We start from the raw sequence: 21198 nt of genomic DNA on the forward strand, positions 1-21198 counted from the left end.
TTGAGTTTTATGTTGTTTAAGGTTGAGCTTAAAGGACTTTAGTTACTACTTAAATCTTGTGGTATCATAAATCAAAACTTGCAGTTTTTAAAAGTTATAGTGGTTATTTGTCAGATTACTTATAAAATTTTCTTCAAATGTGAATTGACTTTTTTGAAAGTGTCTTCTGACATTTTAAAGATAAATTCACAACCCTCTGCTAATTAGAGAGGGTGATAACAAGGATAATTTACTTGTTTGATAATTTGTATTTACTGCTTACAAGCAACAGCAGAAAGATTCAGACAAATGCTTTACTTTAAAAATAATAACATTTTAAAGGCACCATTTGTCATTAAATACTGTTTCAACATCACACACAACTTGTTCACTGGGCTATTCATTTGAAGAATTTATTGCATAATATACTATTTCTTGCTTATTTGGATAAGTAATAATTGTTTTAGGACTTAAAAATATCTACCCTAGTCAGTTAATTTTGACAGCCTCAGTACTCTGTTATAATTAAGATTCATTTTCATAAAATTTAAAATTGGTCAGACTTGGTGGTATACATCCTTAATCCCAACACTTAGGAGGCAGAGACAGGCTGATCTCTGTGAATGCAAGGCCAGCCTGATCTCCATAGGTTAGCTAGGGCTTCATAATGAGAATCTGCCATTTTTTATATATATATATACATATATATATAAAATTTTAAATATATATTTACTTATAAATAAATATGTATTTTAAAATTAAAGTTGTCTCTTCCAACTTCAGTGGTACAATATTTTATCCTTTTATGTTGTAAGTATAAATTTAATTCTGAAGACAGAATTTAATTTAATCTTTGAACTTGAGATTCCATAAATGTGTTTTGAAGGTAGCAATCCAAGATAGTAGGGACTTAAAGAGAGCATGCGTGAATTTACTTTGTTAATCTATTAGTAGTCTCAAACAGTGTGAGGTTGCTTTGCACTGTATTCCTTACTGACTCCTTATAAGATAACTGGATGTTTAGGGTTTTTTGTGAGTGCTGACATAATGGCATCATTATTTCCTGATTGCCCATCTTTTCTGTATTCAGAATTTCAGTTGGAAATAGAATTATGAATGCAGTCATGGTCCGTCTCTGACTTGAGACTATGTTACACTGTTTCATTCCACAATTAACCTCTACTTTGGGCCTGTGTGGGTTTAATTCCCACTAGAAGTCACACAATGATGGTGGCTTTTATATTGTCAGTGGATGTGTTACCTCAGCCCTAACATTGCCTTGAACTTCTAGCAGCGTTCAGGTAGGTAATTTCCTTGTAAGGAGAACATTAAATCTGAACTGTGAGAGTATTTCACAAGTTTAAAGAGCTGAACTTTTCTTTGTGCATCATACAACTGAACATATGCATATTACATAATTTTTACCTGAGAAACATGCTTTATGATATACTTACTTTCTAAAGGAAACAGTCCTCCAAATGAAGAATTGATAAAAATTTAAAATAAATTGTTTTTACTTGAGTTATTTTTTGTTACCACTAAAGTTTTTAGAACTATATTTTGTGATTATAGCTGAGTGTAATATCCAATAGTCTAACCAGTGATCTGTTGGTGTGATGACCTAATGGCAAATAAATTCTTCACATACAAGTTTGAAATAATTTGGAAATTCTTTTAGGAAGAGTCCTTTGAGTACAACTACAGAATAGTAGAGTAGAAATTGCATATGAAGTGCATGGCCTGTTTTTTTTTTTGTATTTATCCTTCCCCTTCTTATTTTCCAAATATCACTTTGTTTTATTGCATAGAAATTAAGTGGTGTTTTCTTCAACATTTGTTAGGTGAGTACACAGAATATGAAGATGGGTGGGCTGCCACGTACAACACCTCCGACTCAGAAGCCCCCAAGTCCCCCTATGTCAGGAAAAGGGACACTTGGGTGAGTAATACAGTAATAGATAATAGAAAACCATGTCATGTACTATTGTGTTTAAGAAAAAAATCTGTAAATTAGTAGGGAGAGTATTTTATTCGTATTGTTAGCTTTGTGTGTTCATCGTCCATCTGCCCAAATCTCCCTTCCTCCCTCCCTCCCTCCCTCCCTCCCTCCCTCCCTCCCTCCCTCCCATTCTTTGGTAAGCACATCTTTATACTTTAAAAGTGATTGTTTGGAAGTTATTCTTGTAGTGAGTTTTAAAGTGTGACAAAATCCTAGTCTAAATTCATGGCTAGTTATAAAAGTGAAGTCTAACTTCATTCTTTTTTCTTAGAAAAATTTAATGATCTTTTATATTGCAGTTGCATTTATCAGGATAGCCTTGTCAAGAGGCTATGTGTATTATAATGTTCTTTGTAACTTGTTATAGTTTGGAGCTTTGATTTGGGCTCTGGAGTTGATTTTATTTTATAAGTTAGAAGGAAAGTGTGACTTTTTTCTTGTGTAGTATCTTAGCTTTATCATGATTGAGGTTTGTGATTAAGTAGGTGTAATACAGTGCAGACGCCAGTTGACTGAAATTGGGGTGTAGCTCTGCTGTTTGTGCTGTGGTCCTGCCATCAGTTGGTCAACAGTTTAGTTTTTTCATCTGTCTTCTATCAACTTTCCATGATCACCGTATTGCAAATTGGATTTTTAAAAATGTATAAGACACATTTTTAAATGGCAGTGGTGGCAAATGCCTTTAATCCCTGCACTCGGGAGGCAGAGACAGGTAGATCTCTGTGAGTTCGAGGCTTGCCTAGTCTAAAAGAACTAGTTTCAAGACACACTCCAAAGCTACAGAGAAACCCTGTCTCGAAAAATCAAAAAAAAAGTATGACATGACAGATGCTTTCAGAACTTTTGTCTTTGTGATATTTTCTCAAAAAGAAATAAAGGGATGAGAACCACGAGGAAACAACAACAACATGCCCCCCACCACCCCCACCCCCGTCAAGCACTTGGATTTGAATAGAACAGAAACAAATTGAAATATGAAGGAGGATAATTTTAGAAAGTGATTATAGTTTGGTCAGTGGAAAGCAAAACAAAAAGGTGAAACCAAGAATATGATGGTTTTAATTAATAAATTTATTTTTTCTTTTTAAGCCAGGTGTTATTACATATTGTAGCCTATATTGATCTTGAACTCTTGATCCCCCTTCCTCAAATTTTGGAATGCTGTTTAGGCTTTATCTAGAATGATCTTTTTGTTCTTAGAATGCAGAGGAAAGAATCTAGTAGGTCAAATAAGATTTAACTTCAAAGTAGAATGAAAATGACATTGTGGGGTGTGATGGCTGCAGAGAAAGTGTTTGCTTTGTTTTCTGGTAAACATATGTACATTTATTTCCTCAGGTGTACTACTTAATGGAATTTGTAAATGTTTAAGTTAATGTTGTTATCAAGTCTCTAGTAAAATTAAAATCTCTTCTACACTCAGATTTTGAACTCACACTTATGTACCAGTAATGCATTTTCTTGGATATTAGCAGGAGTTCAGTTGTTCCTTGGAGATCAGAGTGGCTAAGTTCCATTTGTCCATTTGATGATATTGGCCTGTTTTCTTTAGTCTTTGCTTAATCACTATAATTTTCCTCTTCCTCCTGCTTACTTTGTTTTACTTTTTTAACCTTGTTTGTGTCATTGTTTTTCTGTATAACTTGAAGTTAGTGAAGATAGAATGAAATATTTTAGTGTGTAGAAAACATTGTCAAAAGTAGACGTTAGAGATTATCTAATATCATTATATAAATTTATATAGACATTCTAATTTCAAAGATGCTTGAATTTTTAAAAAAATATTTTCAATTCAGAGTCATAGCATTGCTTCCCTTCCTTTTGACACAATAGCATATATACTTTCCCTTATTTATTTTGAATTATTAATTATTTTGTTTATTGAAAAATACCCAAGGGAAGTAGAGTCAACAGTGCCTTTGAAATATAATCTCATTTGAGTGGTGGTGGCGCATGCCTTTAATACCAGCACTCAGGAGGCAGAGGCAAGTAAATCTCTGTGAGTTTGAGAAGTGAGTTCTAGGACAGTCAGGGCTATACAGAGAAACCCTGGCTGGAAAAATCAAAGAACTGGAAGAAAAAAAAAGCAAAAACAAACAAACAAAAACAAGAAAGGAAGGAAGGAAGGAAGGAAGGAAAGAAAGAAGACAAAAAACCTCATTCAAAGTCAGTGAGCTATAACTTGAGTGGCCAGGGAAGCAATGCTTAAAGAAACTGTGGAAACCTGGTTGGGGGTGAATAATGCGAAATGCAAGAGCAGGTTGAGCGGCATCTTTTGGAAGGGAAGAAAGCTTTTTAATTTTCATACTTTCGGATGCCAAATTCTTTTGAAGACTTAATCTCAACTGCAAGATGTCCTTGTCCCTGAAGGATTTGGTCGCTTGGAAACAAGAACTGGAGTACTTTACATCCCATTCTGTTTCCTTTCTGCTTCTGTCACGTCCTTTCTTTGGAGGGAAAATCTGAGAGAAGGGAAATGATTTCTTAGTAACATTGTCTAGTTTGTATTTTACAGTTTAAAAATATAGAAGAACTTAGGTAGTCTTTTAAAATTTCCTATCAATGTTGAACTCTGAGGAGGAATCAGCAAAGAAATTAAGGTGAAGTTGAAGGCAAAAGTTTGGAAAATGAAATGAAGTGGTGTATTTTTAATTATCAATATGCTTTGATTTCCATGTGTTTAGAGTATAAAAAGGGGAATGAGTTAAGGCTGGTATTGGTCATCATGTGGAGGTTGTGACTCCAAAAATCTAGATTTGTCATCTGTTTTTTTAAACATCTTTGGTTAGGGAGAGAGAGGAGAAGAATATAAATTAGCGAGTGCCTTTGGGAGATTTTGACATGATACTAAAATACTCAAATTCTTCTAAGAAAAGAGTGGAGCCTAGAAAAAATTGGCTTAAACAATGGAAAACTTGAGTTTTCTGTGAATAAATGAACAAAATTACATTAGCATAGGGAAATGAGGTTGGAGACTGAGATTTACACTACATATTCACCAGAGCTCTCTCATGGTGGAAGAGTTGTACTGTAGGAAAGACAAATTGATAGCTAGGTTAAACCACATTTCCGATTTCTGCTTACCAATTGTATTGCACTGGCAACTCTGAATTTATCGTGCCGAAACTTGATTAATCACACAATACATACGCTCTTCTTTTTGTAGGCGGCACTCCCCCTATCGCACACTGGAGCCAGTGCGTCCTCCAGTGGTACCAAATGATTACGTACCTAGCCCAACCCGTAATATGGCTCCCTCGCAGCAGAGCCCTGTGAGGACAGCTTCTGTGAATCAAAGAAATCGAACTTACAGGTATTTTTCTCTACCTCAGCGCAAAACATGATGGTCAGAGTACCATAATCTGTTCAGATAACTTCAGCTAAATCTCTCTTATTTTCCAAGCACTAAGTTCTTTTTCTCTGCTCTCCCAAACCTCATCTGATTCTTCCTCTCTCTCCCCTCATGCTCTAAGGCAACCTTGAACAGTCAGGAAGGTGAGAAAGACATCTCAAAGTATAAACTTAACAACAAAGAGACAACTCATGTTCATTCAAAAAACATTATTAACCAAAAATGAAAATTGCAAGTTATTTTTTGGTAGAAATTTAAAGATGAGAAACAACTCATACTAAAATATTAATATATCACCATGCCTTTAAAACTGAAATAAAATAATCTAGTAAAACTTACTATAAGTTTCTTCAGATAGATATTAAGTCAGGATATAAAAGGTAATATTTATTATTTTAATGTATTAAGCACGAACAATTTGCCCTTACATTTATAGAGAATTTCTTTAAGAAAGTGTATAAGGTAGCAAAACAAGTTTACTGAACTCAGATTTTCCCCTTATCGCTTATTAAGAATTCATATTTGAAATGGAAGCTTTATGAATTTTATTTCTTGTAGCTATGTCCATTTCAGAAATACTTGGGAATGTGATATCTTGTTTTCTATATTCATACTTTGGTGGCTCTTATTTCTTCAGCAGCAGTGGGAGCAGTGGAGGAAGCCACCCAAGTAGTCGGAGCAGTAGTCGGGAGAACAGTGGAAGTGGGAGTGTGGGGGTTCCTATTGCTGTTCCTACCCCATCTCCTCCCAGCGTCTTTCCAGGTAAAGCACTAATGATCATTTATTTTGTTTTCTTTTGTGAATTTGAATTCAATTTGTTACTGTATTATAGTGAGTTTTCTTGGTTTTGTACATGTGTGAACGTGCACTTCTCTGTGTATGTATGTGCGTGTTCATGTGTGTTGCTGACTTTTGAACCCAGAGTCTCTTACAGATGGGTTTTTTTCCTAATAAAGATTTTAAAGAAGATTTTCTTAGCATTCCATAAGTGTTGGGAAGTCTACACACATTTGTATTTCTGTCCAGTGATCTTAATTGTTTACTGTCCAATTGTTACTTTGTTTTATGTCTTTGGTGCTAGTTCAGTTGTTGCTTTGAGGTTTCATTTTCATTATGGTATGAGTTACTTTTTTAGTTTCAGTTAGTGTTACACCAGTACTTTTTCTTAGAAATGATGATGATGTGGTTTGAGAATAATTTTGGTAACAGAGGATAAGAGATGTAAATTTAAAGGAGTATTATAATTCAGTAGTTTCTGAAAAACTATCCCCTCTTCCTCCCTGAAACAGAAAAATATAGTTGTTTGATTTGAAAACAGAGTTTGAATTTAGTTTTAAAAACATGAACGCAAAAACATCAAGATAGGGACTAGAGAGACAGTTATTTAAGAGCCCTTGCTGCTCTTGTAGAAAGACCCAGGTATGGTTTCGACACCCATGTTGGGTGACTCACAACTGCCTGTGACTCCAGCTCCAGGTGACCTAACACTCTGTTCTGGTTTCTGGACACCTACATGCAGGTGACACACATAAAGCCTTTTAGGCTTACACATGTAAATAAAAATCTTTATTAAAAAAAAAAACTAGCAAAATAAGCTGGGTATGTTGGTGCATACCTTTAGTCCAGTACTTAGGAGGCAGAGTGAGATAGATATCCGAGTTTGAGGCCAGCTTGGTCTACAGAGAGAGTTCCAGGACAGCCAGGCTCCACAAGGAAACCCTGTCTTGGAAAACCAAAAACAAACCAAAATAAAACAACCCCCAAACCCAGCAACATAGAATATTTTGTAGTCGGTTGTTGTACATGCCTGCAATATAGCATGTGTAGGCTAAGGCAGGAGAATCTAGGTACCAGTAGACTAAGTAGTGAGAATTCTGTCTTTAAAACCAGAACAACATATTTAATTATAATAATGCAAATAAACACTACCTTTTAAAAAAAATCATGAAAAATTTTGTGCATTATTTAAGGGTTTTTTTTTCTTTTTCTGTCTAATAAGATACTGTCTGGAATGTGTGTGTATATATTGATTTGTGTTATAATTCTAATAGTATATTGTTGCTTTTTTCAGTGGGGCATTCATGATAAAAGTAACAATATGTAGGAAGCAGTTTTTTCCTAGGTTAGTTACTTTTAGGTAAAAAGGAAGGTTTGTTTTTAACTAACATTTTTCTATACTACCTGAGCATCTTGAATTATTTGTTGTTCATATAATACCCTTAACCATTCTTTTTTTGCAATGCTCTATTCTTTTGACTAGTGTTAAGCGCTGAATACTCTTAGTATTCCAATGCCTTTTCTAATGCTAATATGACTGCCTTATTAATGCTGCCTCTTACTCCTCTTTCCCATCAGCCCCTGCTGGCTCTGCTGTCACCCCTCCTCTTCCTGCTACTTCCGCACCTGTCCCTACCCCTCTTGTTCCTGTTACTGTCCCCTCCTCCACTGCCCCAGATGTTGCTGCTGGGGGTGCACAGACCCTTGCTGATGGCTTCACTTCTCCAACTCCCCCTGTTATTTCTTCCAATCCCCCCACAGGTGAGTATTGGCATGGCAGACAGATCTGGCCATTCTTGCCTGAAACTTCAGCTTTGCTATATTTGTTGGTTTGGTTTTACTTTGTATTTTTTTTTTTTGAAAAAAAAAAGTTGATTTGTGAATTTAGTATGGAGTTAACTTCCGTACAGTTTTGAAAACTTGCCATTAGAACTGTTATAGGGAGCTGGGGCCGTTAGCTTAGTTGGTAAAGTCCATGCTGTGCAAGTGTGAGGACTTGAGTTTTGTCCCAAGGACAGACATAAAAAGCTAGGCAAGGTGGTGTATGTTTGTAATCCCAGTGTTCAGGAACTGAAGCCAGTGCTGTCTAGTCAGCCCATCCTAATGGGTAAGTGCCAGGTCTTAGTGAAAGACATTGAAAATACAAGGTTGATGGCCTCTGGCATGCTCAACTGTTTACATGCACATAGATCTCCATATAACACCTGTACCAGTACACACACCAATAATATTACAGGTTAAGTAATTAACAAAAACAAGCCTATGACAGTTGAAAGTTTCATTTTAATGTAATATTCTATATAGCAAATTACAAACTTCTGTGTATATTATAATGGGATTTTTGCTTATATTTTAGCAGTACCAGAAACTTATTAACTGTGCTTCTAAAGAAGTTCAGGATTATTCAAGTTGATTGGTGTTTTGTTTAAGATTTTAACCTAGTGCTAGGGAGATGACTCATCAGATAAGAAAGGGCTTGCTGCCCAGCCTGACAACCAGAGTTGAATTTCTAATGGTGGAAAGATAACCAGATCCTGTAAGTGTTCTCTAATATACATGCGTACACACACACACACACACACACACACACACACACACACACACACACACAAGCATTCTCTCTCTGGTATGAATGCATCCTCCTTATAAATAAATGTACTCATTCTTTTAAAGATTTCAACCTCAAATATGTTTTGCTGGGATAGGTGGTAAAGACTCAGTTACCTCAGAATACGCTGAACAGTTAATATGATGCTGGTTAGTAAGTAAATTCTTTTTTTTTTTTTTTCAAGACAGCGTTTCTCTATGTAACCTTGACTGTCCTGGAATTTCCTCTGTGGACCAGACTCAGATATCCACCTGCCTCTACCTCCTGAGTGCTGGGATTAAAAACATGTGTCACCACCACCTGGCTACTAATAAGACATGTTTTAAAAGACATCTTTGTTCAAATTGGGTTTTGGGTAGTGCTCAATTGAGATAGCCTCTATCTTTATAAAAAAAGACTTTTCTGTAATGAATGAGTGAAAATGGATGAGTAGTCATTTGATTGAGATATGCAACTCTATTATACTAGTCGAACTAGTTAAATATAGGAATCTTGTTAATGCTATAGATGAAGAAATGACCCCTACCTAAGAATTTTAATAATTAAATTATAATGTAATGATAGGTATTTGGCCAGGCATAGTCGCACACGCCTTTAATCCCACCACCCAGGAGGTAGAGGCAGGTGGATCTCTTGAGTTCCAGGCCACTGTACCTAGTGAGTTTAGGGACCACCAGCACTACACAATAGAAGGCTCCCTTTACCCCAAAAAGGGTGATTCACGGTTTTCAACAAGTAAACATTTATTATGTGAGTAGAAAGTTATCTTTACAACAAAAAGTAAAATTCTTTACATTTTTATTTTATTAAGGTATAAAGTGTGTAAAGTTTGCCTTTTTAAAGTGTAAATATATGTGAATTCTTTTAAGTGTATCCTGCCACCACAATTAAGATCTAGAATAGTTACATCACCCACACCCAAAATGACCTCATGCCTTTTTGCGGTTCACCCTTGCCCTTTGCTCACTGTTGACCTGTGCTTTAGAGTGGATGTATACAGATAAATGGAAGTCGTGGACAATATGTAAGTTGTTTGGTGTTATGGCTAGGAGCTTTGCTGAGGTATTTTATGTTCCTTCTCACTGTTGGTAGTGCTGTTCTGTATGAATGTGTTAAAATATGTGCCTTTCCAAGTTGAAGGACATTTGGATAGTTTTTATTTTGAGGGATTATGGATAATGCTTCCACAAACATTCATGTACAGGTTTCTGGTGAGTTTAGGTCATGTCGTCTTGGTAAATACCTAGGGAATAGAATTGTTAGGTTGTATTATAAAGGGAATGTGTAATCTATTTATTTTATTTTTGAGATAGGGTCTCACTGTGTAACCCTTACTGGCCTGGAACTCAGATGTCTGCTTGCCTCTGCTTCTCAATGGTGGGATCAAAGACATGTACCACATGCTTGGAATATTTAACTTTTAAAGAAACTACCAAGTTGTTTCCTAAGTAACTGTACATTTTTTTTTAAACTTAAGTGGTTTTTCCATGTAGTTTTAATTTGCATATCTCTAGTGAGTGCTGAGGCTGGGTATCCTTTCATTGTGCCTTTTTGGGGGTGGGGTGCCAAAAATCCTAACTTTAGTTGATATAAATAGATGTCTTTAAAATTGTTTTTGTAAAGTCTGTGGGGGTGGTGCGCATGCCTTTAATCCTAGCACTGTGGAGGCAGAGGCCAGTGGATCTCTGTGAGTTTGAAGCCAGCCTGGTCTCCAGAGAGACAGCCAGAGCTAAACAGAGAAACCCTGTCTTGAAAAACAAAAAAAAATATTGTTTGTATTTTTTGTATTTATTTTTATGTGTATGAATGTTTGACCAGAATATATGTATGTGCACCACATGCATGCCTAGTACCAAAGGACATCACAGAAGATGTTAGGTCCTCGGCAGCTGTAGTTAATGGAGCGCGACACTGAGCTGCTGGGTAGGTGCTGGGAACCAAACCCCAATCCTCTGCAGCAGCAAGTGCTCTTAACTGCTAAGCCATTTCTCTAGCTAAATAGTGCCTTGTAGACTTAAGACAGATGAAATTTTAGACTGGATCCAACTTTATAAAAATTCATAATGGTGGTACATTTTTGTACGTGATGATCTTTGCCTTGCCAAGTATTAGTAAAATGGCAATGCTTTTCTTTCTACCTTTATTTCTTCTTCTTCCACCTTTTCTCCTTTTTTCCTCATCATGTCCTCCCTCCTCTGTCTTCCTGTTATCCCGTTCTCCTTTCCATGCCTTGGTGCCTGCTCGACTGTGTTCTTTCATGGGTTCCTTCTAATGCTCTGTTAATGAGGGCCTTGGCTGAGTGGAGAGCAAGTGAGGGCAAAAGCAAGGTAAAATTTGGGGTTTGCATTATTAGGAAACTGGATGGATTAGGAAAGAATTTTTCCAGTTGATGTTAGCAGCGAATAATTCTGAAGAAGTGAAATAGGTTCAAATGAGTAATAAACATGGGTAGGCTTCTGGGGTGATGATGCAAATTTTGATTTAGATTTCATAGACAAATTTTAAGATATGCTCTAGCTTTAGGAAGCTGAATATTTTGTGTTGTATGAAGATGGTTTTGGCTTGGAGTTACAGCATCAAGTGTTCTGTTGAAATATTTTGTTTCCTTTTAAACAACTTTCCTTGCTAACTTATCTCCACCATTGTTTTAGAGTAAGATTGTATCAGACATTTTTCCTTTTTCTTTTCCAGAATGTGATTTTTTGTTTAGTCTCCAGTGTTTTGTGACTGCTTTAAATCATTATTTATTTTTTGGAGAGAAGGGGAAACTATGTTTTGTGTGCCGTAGCAGAATACTGCAGACTAGATTACTTAAATAATTACTTAAAAAAACAGACTAATATAAATAATAATATAAATATAAACAGACTGATATAAATAATAATTATTTATATTTATAAAACATATTTATGATATATTATATTATATTAGTCTGCTTGGCTCAAAGTATTTCATTATCTGAGATAAGCTTCTTTTAATGATGTGTCTGTGTTCTGTTCCCTTCCCAGGTCATCCTGTTCAGTTCTACAGCATGAATAGGCCTGCCTCTCGCCATACACCACCAACAATCGGGGGCTCATTGCCCTATAGACGGCCTCCTTCTATAACTTCACAGGCAAGCCTTCAGAGTCAGATGAATGGAGGACCTTTTTATAACCAGAATCCAGGTTAGACTCTTCTTTTGACATTTCTTTTCCTTTCTTTCGTGTTGTGCCAAAAAAAGAAAGACAAAAACCAAAAGACAAAAAAGAAAAACCTCTTCAGTTACAGATAATTAACCTATACATAGTAGATAGTTATCCCATATGAAATATGAGATAATGAGATTATTGTTGAGGAACTGGAGAGATGGGTCTGCAGTTAAGAGCACTGATGGCTCTTCTGAAGACCTGGTCTCAGTTCCCAGCACCTACATGGCATTCAAAGCTGTCTGTATTTCCAGTTCCAGGGTATTTGACATCATCACACAGACAGACATGCAGGAAAACACCAATGAACATAAAATACAAATAAATAAACTATTAAAACACTTATTAAATGGATAGATGAATGAATAAATACTAAGGTTTTAGTAATATTGTTTCTACTTTAAGCAGTTAGTGTATGACTTGGTGAAAAGCTAAGGAGTTTTTTTTATTCTCTCTCTCTGAATGGAGTCATTTTCAGTGTATGGTAATTTGCTTTTAAAAACTATCATTGTGCTAGAGATGCAAGTGCTTACTTCTGTTTCTGCACTCATGGGTAGAGGCAGGGAGAGTCAGCAGCCTAGGCTGTAGAACTGAGATCCTATCTCAAGTGGAGTATGTATGAGAGCAGTATTTTCTTTATGTTTAATAAGACATCATCGCTTTATGAATTACAAATGAAATTGGGTATACATGAAGGTATCTTACATTAGATAATCAAACTGTCTTAACTCAATTATCATATCAAATACCCTGATGGGTATGAGGGACTTGGAGAAATTGATCCAAATAGAACAATTGAAATAAAGGATTGAATCAGATATACAGAAAAGCCAAACTTGCACACTTACACTTGTATACTACAATAATCAGCATTTTGTTCATTTCCTAGAGAATTCACAAAAATATTAGGCACCTTGACCATGAAGGTATTATGTCAACTTACTGTCTTGTTTTTAATTTTTGCTAAGAGGTAATGAAGCCTCTGTGAGTTCCTCTGATTTTGGGGGACAGATCATTCCATCTCTCATAAGCCTTTAATTTATGGAGCAGAAATTAATCTACTGTAGCTGCTATCTGTTAGTGAAACTTAGTTAAACCCTTTAGAATCTTGAAAAAAAATGACTTTCCTCTTATTATCTCACTTGATTTACATATGGAAAATATGGTTGGTTATAATATTTAAAGGCTTTTAAGTTTTTAAAATTTTATGTGTCTATGAATGTTTTGCTTGCCAGTACATATGTTTTTGTACTATATATTTGCCTAATGTCCACAGAAGCCAAAAGAGGAAATTGTATCCCCTGAAATTGGAGCTATAGATGGTTGTTAAGCTGCCATGTGGGTGCTGGGAATTGTATCTGGGTTCTCAGGAAGAACAGTAGCACACTTAACTGCTGAGCAATCTCTTCAGCCCCAAGAATGGTGATATTTACATATGTATTTTGTATATGAAACCAAGGCAAGGTATTGGTCAAGGTAGACTTAAACTTAATTGTTTTTTTCTTTTCTTCTTTTCTTTTCTTTTCTTTTCTTTTCTTTTCTTTTCTTTTCTTTTCTTTTCTTTTCTTTTTTTGATTCTGTATTTTGTGACTTTTCTACCTAACTTCAGATTAAAAGGTTTATTTGCTCTTCACCTGCCAGGGCTTCAGGGCTTCTCTGTTTCTGCTAGAGGAGAAAAAGAAGGAAGAGGAAGTCTCTATTACAATATAGTTTACACTAGTGGTGGAATCCTTGTTAGTGTTTATGCAGGACTATCCTGAGAAAATTGCTTAAAAATACTGTTGAATATCAAATGAAACCTCGCTTCTTTATCCAAGGTTCTTCACTCTCCTGGGCTCCTCTCGTTTATGGAATGCTGTATTTGTAGTTAACCTAGTGCAAAATGCAGGGTGAATCCTCCTAAGTGCCTTGATTAAAATGTATTTCTCCTTTCATGCTTAGTGTTTAAGGCTGTGTTTATTCTTTTTTCTTTTTTTTTTTTTAGGTTTTTTTGAGACGGTTTTGTTGTGTAGCCTTGACTGTCCCCTGCTTCTACCTTCCAAGGGCTAGGATTTAAGGCATGAGCCACCACTGCCCCCACTTTAAAAAAAGTCTTATTTAGACTGCATTTGAGCTTGGGGTTTTATTGATCCTCTTGCCTCAGCCTCCTGAGTGTGTGTGTGTGGCCCATGCTTCTTTTTTTCCAGTCCTTAAATTTTAGTTTATTAGATATAGTCTGCTTAATAGTTTTCTAGAAGAGGGGCTGGCTCTCTTGGGTATCTGGAAATTACTGCTTACAGTCCCTTGTACCTTTATTACTTAATGTAACAGTTTGAAACAATGTTAATCTAAAATGGGTTAGATCCATAATGAAGTTGGGAGAGGTTTCACTGTTACAATTTTGATACCAGCTGTATAAGGTACTTAGTAAGACTGTGGAGGAATATTTCATGCTGTGTGTATATACTCAGTACTCCTATGAGAACTCTTTAGGTAAAATGTGACAGCTCTTTAAACATCTGTTTCATGTATTTAATTTTTGCAGTATAAAAGATTGAGTCTAGGGCTTTGTATTTGTTAGCCAAGTGCTCTAGTCTTGCCTTATATTTCTTATATAAAGATTTCATATTTCAATAATACTTTATAAGTCAGATTCATATATGCCAAAATATATTTTAAAGTAGAATTAAATCTTTAGAGAATAATTTTAATCTAAGTATTAATAAGGTGAACTGGAATTGTTTGGATCATGAGAGACACTTCAGCTGTCAGTATTTTCTGTACTCTAATTTCTGCCTTCTATTGGAATTTGGTAACTTTAAAGAAGACAGTTATAGCTCTGTGCTATAATTAATTAGTTAGTTATAACTAATTAACATTAGCTATAATTAATCTGTTTTTAAAGCCTACTTTAAAAAAAAAGCAAAGCAAAGCTATATTATGTCCTTTTGGTGGGAGAAGTTTCTGGCTTTTGCACCATCATCCTTGAATATGTCAGATAAGTGTTCTATCATTTTTCTGCACTCAACCCAAGTATGTTTTTAATTTGACAGCTCTTTTGTAAGATCTAATACTTAGTGAATTATTTAGTGAACAAAATGATACTTATGTTTTATGAACCCATATTTTGTAGTCAGAGCCTTGCCATAGATGTTTGTTTCCAAAGAATGAAGTTTGACAAAGCAGTAGGGTTCTGTGGAGTATAAGTCTGACAGCATTCCTCCTAATGCTGTCAACCACTGAGCCATCTCTCCAGCCTACCAACATTGTATTTTAATAAAAATAATATAACTCATTCTAAATTCAGAGATCTTTCAAGTGGTTCTAGAATAAAGGTCTTATATGAGGAAATATCTTAGGTAAATAATGGAAATATACAAGTTTGTAAAGTTACTTCCCATTCTTTTGTTGTTACTGAGAATGAAATTTAAAGCCTTTCACATAGGAAGCACATATTCTACTACTAAGTTGTACTGCAACTTCTGCTTTTTGCTCTTTTCTGTTCACAGGAATTTACAGAATCAGTTATAACTGAATTCTGGTTAGATGAGCATCTTAGGGTTTTTATTGTGAAGAGACACCATGACCATGGCAACTCTTATAAAGAAAAACATTTAATTTGGGTCCACTTACAGTCTCAGAGGTTTAGTCTATTATCTTCATGTCAGGACATGGTAGTGTGGAAGCAGACATGACATCACTGGAGAAGGAGCTAAGAGTTCAACGTCTTGATCCACAATCAACAGGAAGTGAACTGTGTCACACTGGGTGAAGCTTGAGCATCGGAGGCCTCATCCCCCCCCCACTGATACACTTCCTCCATTAAGGCCACACCTACTCCAACAAGGCTACACCTCCTAATAGTGACACTCCTTATAGGGGTCATTTTCTTTCAAACCACAACAATGAGTTTTTGAAATTTTCCTGAAAAAAGAAGGCATATTCATCTTTAAAATGTAATAAGCTCAGTTTGTCCATAAAAAGACTTGTTTAAATTATGCATGTCTGTCTTCCTTCCTTCCTTCCTTCCTTCCTTCCTTCCTTCCTTCCTTCCTTCCTTCTTCCTTCCTTCCTTCCTTTCTTTCTGCCAAGTACAAAAGTTACTGCCTTTATAAATGAAGAGAGAGATTCCCATTTTTCTGTTTGAGAAGAAGGAAGCAAGCAAACAAGCTTGGTGTGTCTGCTTTCAGAAGAAGGTGTTTAGTGTTACAGAATGTGAATGTCCAAACAATGGGCTCTTTTCCTAGTGTCCTGTGCTGTTTCTTAGCTACTCTCTTGCTCCCACTCTGCTTACTGTCTCTTAGCAACATGTAGATGTGCCACCGCAACCCCAGTCTTTGGAGTGAGGGATTTACTGTCAAGAAGTGTGATTTTTAGGGAAAAATCTAAAACCCAAGTCACCTTTTGAAGAGAGGGACCAGTTTATGGATGTGGTGCTTGTTTTCTTACTTTCAGACACTCTTAAAAATGTCTGCTAGCTTTTCTCTGTATATTTTACATGTTCCTGCATGTCTGTGCAGCTGTCAGCCATTATCACTTTACTGATAGCTACTAACTTTATACTTCTTGAGTTTTAATATCTCCCACCCATATTTTCCTGTTGCCTCTCATTTTTTTGCTTAAGTTACCCGCATGCATCCCATTTATTATGCCTTCATCTCTTCTAGTCTGTCTACAATCACCACCCCGTGCTTTTCCCATACTTAACTGCCATGGCTAGTGAGTTAATAGCTTCTTTAATCACGAACCTAAAAGTCTCTCTCCCCCCACCTCTGTGTCTCTAGCAAAACCCCTTTGTGTTTTTGCTGTCCTTGTATGCTAGTTAAATCATTAGTTATTGTATAGTGGTTTACCTACATGTAACAAAGTTTTTCTTTTGTTTCTAGAATTTGCCTTGATTTGCTGTTTTCAGGACTTGATTAAGCTTTTGAAATAAAATCTATGCTTCTACTATGTGAAATAGTATTATCTATTTCTCATATTTATGGATTAGATCTAGAATATCTAGTTGTCATGGTGTCTAAACACAGAAAATGTTACATCAAGAATTTGAGGCAGAGTGACTTAAAAAGAAATCAGTCTGTTTACGCCAAGCCCTTCATGTACATCCTCTTTTTCATGCCCGCATGCTCACCTTTCTGCAACTTTCATCAAATATTTATTTTTGTTTTATGTCTCAGTGTTTTGCCTGCGTGAATGTATATGCCCCACAACCATGTTGGGTACCTGTGGAGGCCATAGAAGTGTGTGGATTCATGGAACTAAAGTTACAGATGGTTGTGAGCCACCATGTGGGTTTTGGGAACCAAACTCAGGTCCTCTGCAAGAGGCAACAAGTGCTCTTAACAACTGAGCCAATTTTGCAGCCCTGTTTGTTTGTTTATTTGCCTTTTTGAGATATGTTTTCTCTGTGTAACAGCCATGGGTGTCCTAGAATTTGCTCTGTAGACTAGACTGGACTTGAACTCAGATATCTGCATGCCTCTGTCTCCAGAGTGCTGGGATTACATACATGTGCCACCACTGCCTGGTTTAATTTTTAAATATACCTTCTAGTAGCCTTATAGAGGGAACATTTTTGGACCTGTGAACTCTGCTCATGCTATTTTATGTCTGTAAGCCTTTGTCCTAACTTGGTTCCTTAAGCTTGATTGTCTTTCTTAAGTTCTGCCTGCTTAGCATACATCTTTTCTTCAAGTACTTGATCAGAGATCTGTTCTCTGTTGCCTTCCTCCTTGTGGCCAGCATTGTCTCCTAGGAAATTAATTCCATTAAGAATATGGCTACCATAGTATATATGCTTTCTGAAGAGAACTGTAACTATAGAGTTAACCTTCTAAAAATTATTTTGGTATCTGCCTTATTTGTTCATACTTAAATATCTGTTGAAGGCTTCCTAATTTGTGCCAGGCATTTGAGATGGAGGCATACACCCTGGGAGAAGAATAGTGGTGTTTCCTGTAGGACTGAGGAGGAAATATAATGAATTGGAGTTATGAAAACTTGCAGTAAGAGCATCTGACTCTCAGTGTAAGGCTCTAATAACTGGACTAGCAGAGTCCTTGCCTCTTAGCAAGAACTCAGACCATACTTGTTTAACTAAATAAAGATTCAATTAATGCTTGTTTTTTGTTACTGAAGTAATAAAAAGCTTATTTAGGTTGTTGGGATGTCATTTTTTTTTCTGCTATACTGACAATTTAGAAAAGCAACCACTTGTTCATGGTAATCAACAGAGACAGTATTTGCAAAGAGGATTGGTTCCCATTACATAGAACAGATACATGCATGTTAAATGGTGCTTGTTGTAGTTCTAAGGCTTACTAAAACTCTCTAGTGTGTTACTTTGTTTATAAAGTTACCCTCAAAAGTGAATCCGTAAGGTAGACAAATGTTTGTGAAAAGTGGTTTTCCTCCTTTATATGTTTTATTGTATTATCCTTTCCTTTTAATATAACTTGCCCTTAGCCCTTATCCTCCACACCTTTTTTGTTTTTGCAGTATCTCTTGCTCCTCCTCCTCCTCCTTCCATCCTACAGGTAACTCCTCAGTTACCTTTAATGGGATTTGTGGCCAGAGTCCAAGAAAATAGTAAGTTTATGTCTTCTTTATGCTGTAGTTCAGATTATAGGCATAGAATGTAATTTACATATGACTGACTGAGTAGTCATTCACAGTGCTCCATGCATTTGGATAGTCATTGTAAGAATGGCTAGTGGTGATGATAACGTAATAGAGGTGGGCTGGAGAGAGAGCTCTGTGGCTAAGAGTGTGCTCTGCTCTCGCAGGGGACCTTGAACACCAGCTCCAGGAGCATCCCACACTTCTGCCTCTGCAGATACTGGCACTCACAAGCACTTCACACTTCTACACACAATTAAAGAGAAAATTAAAAGACAATGATGGTAAATCTCTATGCTTTCAAATGACTTTTATAGCTCAGAGCACGTGCTTAGCTTACATGAGATTCCAGATTTGGTCCCCAGAACCATAACTAAAACACCACTACGGATACCCACAAAGTTTTAAAGGTAAAACAAATACACATACAATAATATAAGTGACAGAGAAGAAAAACTGCACAAGGAGATATTCTAATTGCCAAATAAATATCCTGCTTTTTTTTTCTCAGTTGCCTAGAACAAAGTGGTAGGCTAGTTAGCTATTACTAGAGACATAGATGTCTTATAGGTAGCCTGAGTATATAACTCTCTCCAATTTCAAGTATAAAAAAGGACCACACCACAGTAGGGCATAGAAGATCAGTCTGTCAATTTGTCTCCCAAAAAGCATAGATGGGCAATGAATTTTCTTTGGTTTGTGGTCTGCTGTTGAATCATCATGCATTGTCATATAATTAGTTTTATTGATATTTCAAGTCTTGGGGAAGCATTAAGGAAGCTCAGGACACTTTATTTCTAAATTGGAGGCCTATGTTAACATTTGGTGATGAATGGCTGTTACAGAAAGAAATTAACAGTCTCTGTGATAGGTGATTAAGGAGCCAAATCAGCCTAAAGTTGCATGATGTCATGTAATCTAAACTTAGAGGAGTTACAGTTGATCCTTGAATAATATGGATTTGAGTTGTTTGATAGTAAAGGACAGACAGACAAGACTATTTTGCACAGCTACAACACAAATTTTAATAATAACATCCAGAAAATACCCATAAATCTATTACAAAAAGTTAAAATCAAAGTCAAGCATAAAAACATTCACAGGTCATACATGGCCTCTTTTGTAGTGGAGATGTGATATTGTTGAGACGGTAGCTGCACAAGATTAACCTGGGTTGCTTTTTTTTTTTTCTCTAACACTTCGTCATCTTCCAGTACTGTTGTGAACTCATGTTGCAGATCTGCTTAGAATAGAGAGTTAGGCTAATTATCCTTGCATTCCCAGTAAATTGTCTGTTAAGGTAAAAAGTGTTCTCCTGAGGGTGGGGTGCAGCTGGTTTGGTAGAGCACTTGACTAATGTGCAAAGGCCCTAGGACTAATTTCTACCACTGGGTGGTTTGGTGTTGAGAGTGATTAATTGTGATCTCTCATAATTTTTTACTGTATATAATACATTTGACAGAGTAAGTGTTAATTGACTTTAAGGCTTTCTGTCAGTAGCAGGTTTTATTAATAGGTTTCTGGAGAGTCAGAAGTTAAAGGTATTTCTGACTTATGGTAATTGTGGGGAGAGGTGGTATAATCTGTGCTTTGTTCAAGGGTCAAAATGTATATTAAGATATATCATCAGGCTGTAGTTGTCCACTGTGCACCTTTCATACAAAGGATGATACAATTCCTGAACTAGAAGTAATTATAATCTCTTGCTAGGATTCTCTGGAAGTAGGCATTTAATAATGCAGGGTCTATTGGAGCAGGAGCTTTGATCACTTTGTTTGCTGACTGTGTCCCTGGCACTTAAAAAGTGTCTGGCCGGCAGCAGGCACTTTGGCCTCCCCCTCCCCCTTTTTTGTATTTTATGTTTGTATTTTAACTGGTTGTAGTCTAGTCTTAGTGCCCATCTAAGTTAGGGTTTCTGTTGCTGTGATAAAACACCATGAACAAAAGCAACTTGGGGAGGAAAGGGTTTGTTTTGTTTTTACTTCCAGCTGTCAGCCCATCACTGAAGGACCTCAGGGCTGGAACCAAGCAGGGCAGGAACTTGGAGGCAGGAGCTGATGCAGATGCCTGCTCTTCATGGCTTGCTCAGCCTGCTTTCTTAGAGTACTCTTGACCATCACCCGTACTCGGCTGGGCCTCCCACATCAATCATAAATGAAAAAGAAAATGTATCACAGACTTGCCCCAGACAAGTCTGGTGGGAACATTTTCTCTATTGATGTTCCTTCTTCCAAAATAACCGTCTGTGCTAAGTTGACAGAAAACTAGCCTGGGATAGGGCCCAAGGGTTAAATTTGTCAGGTGCCTTTGCTCTCCTATTTGCTGATATCTAAAAATAGTTTGTTTATTATCTCTGTTTATTAGAAGGTACTCTATGAATATCTGTGAACTTTAATGCATTGTAACTTTAAATATGTTTTCTTAAATTTAATAACGTTTTCATGTATGTCCAAATATTTTATTTTTTTTATGTTTTAAAATTATGCCTTTTCAACCTACTGTTCTTTTGGCTTGTGTGTGACCCATGCTGGCTTCAGGAGAAATGTTCACATAGCAATGGTCAGGTGGTCTAGTGTGTGCCAAGTACAGGCTTTGAGGTTAAATGTAGGTTGGAAGATCCTGCATTTAAAATTTCTGGAAATAGCAGACTGATTAGAAAAGGCATTTTGGAGTTCCAGATTTGAAGGACTTACAG

The 21198-nt window shown here is 36.3% G+C and overlaps 1 protein-coding gene across 39 annotated transcripts in view; it reads left to right on the plus strand.

Moving 5' to 3' along the window:
* The window catches only part of Abi2 (abl interactor 2), an 89269-nt gene that overhangs the window by 50072 nt on the left and 17999 nt on the right, over positions 1-21198 (plus strand). For 4 of the 39 annotated variants that reach the window (XM_087903581.1, XM_087903588.1, XM_087903511.1 and 1 more), the window contains 4 exons: positions 1821-1918; positions 5968-6092; positions 7686-7868; positions 11724-11882. In XM_087903581.1, coding sequence (XP_087759707.1) covers positions 1821-1918; positions 5968-6092; positions 7686-7868; positions 11724-11882 — 565 coding nt within the window. Of the gene's footprint in view, positions 1-1820; positions 1919-5144; positions 5292-5967; positions 6093-7685; positions 7869-11723; positions 11883-18383; positions 18474-21198 lie in introns of all 39 variants that reach the window. The other 35 variants (XM_087903491.1, XM_087903432.1, XM_087903445.1 and 32 more) reach the window with 15 other exon arrangements.

The sequence above is a fragment of the Myodes glareolus genome, chromosome 1 (assembly GCF_982192425.1).
Source record: "Myodes glareolus chromosome 1, mMyoGla1.1, whole genome shotgun sequence".
In the NCBI taxonomy this organism is placed as follows: domain Eukaryota; kingdom Metazoa; phylum Chordata; class Mammalia; order Rodentia; family Cricetidae; genus Myodes; species Myodes glareolus.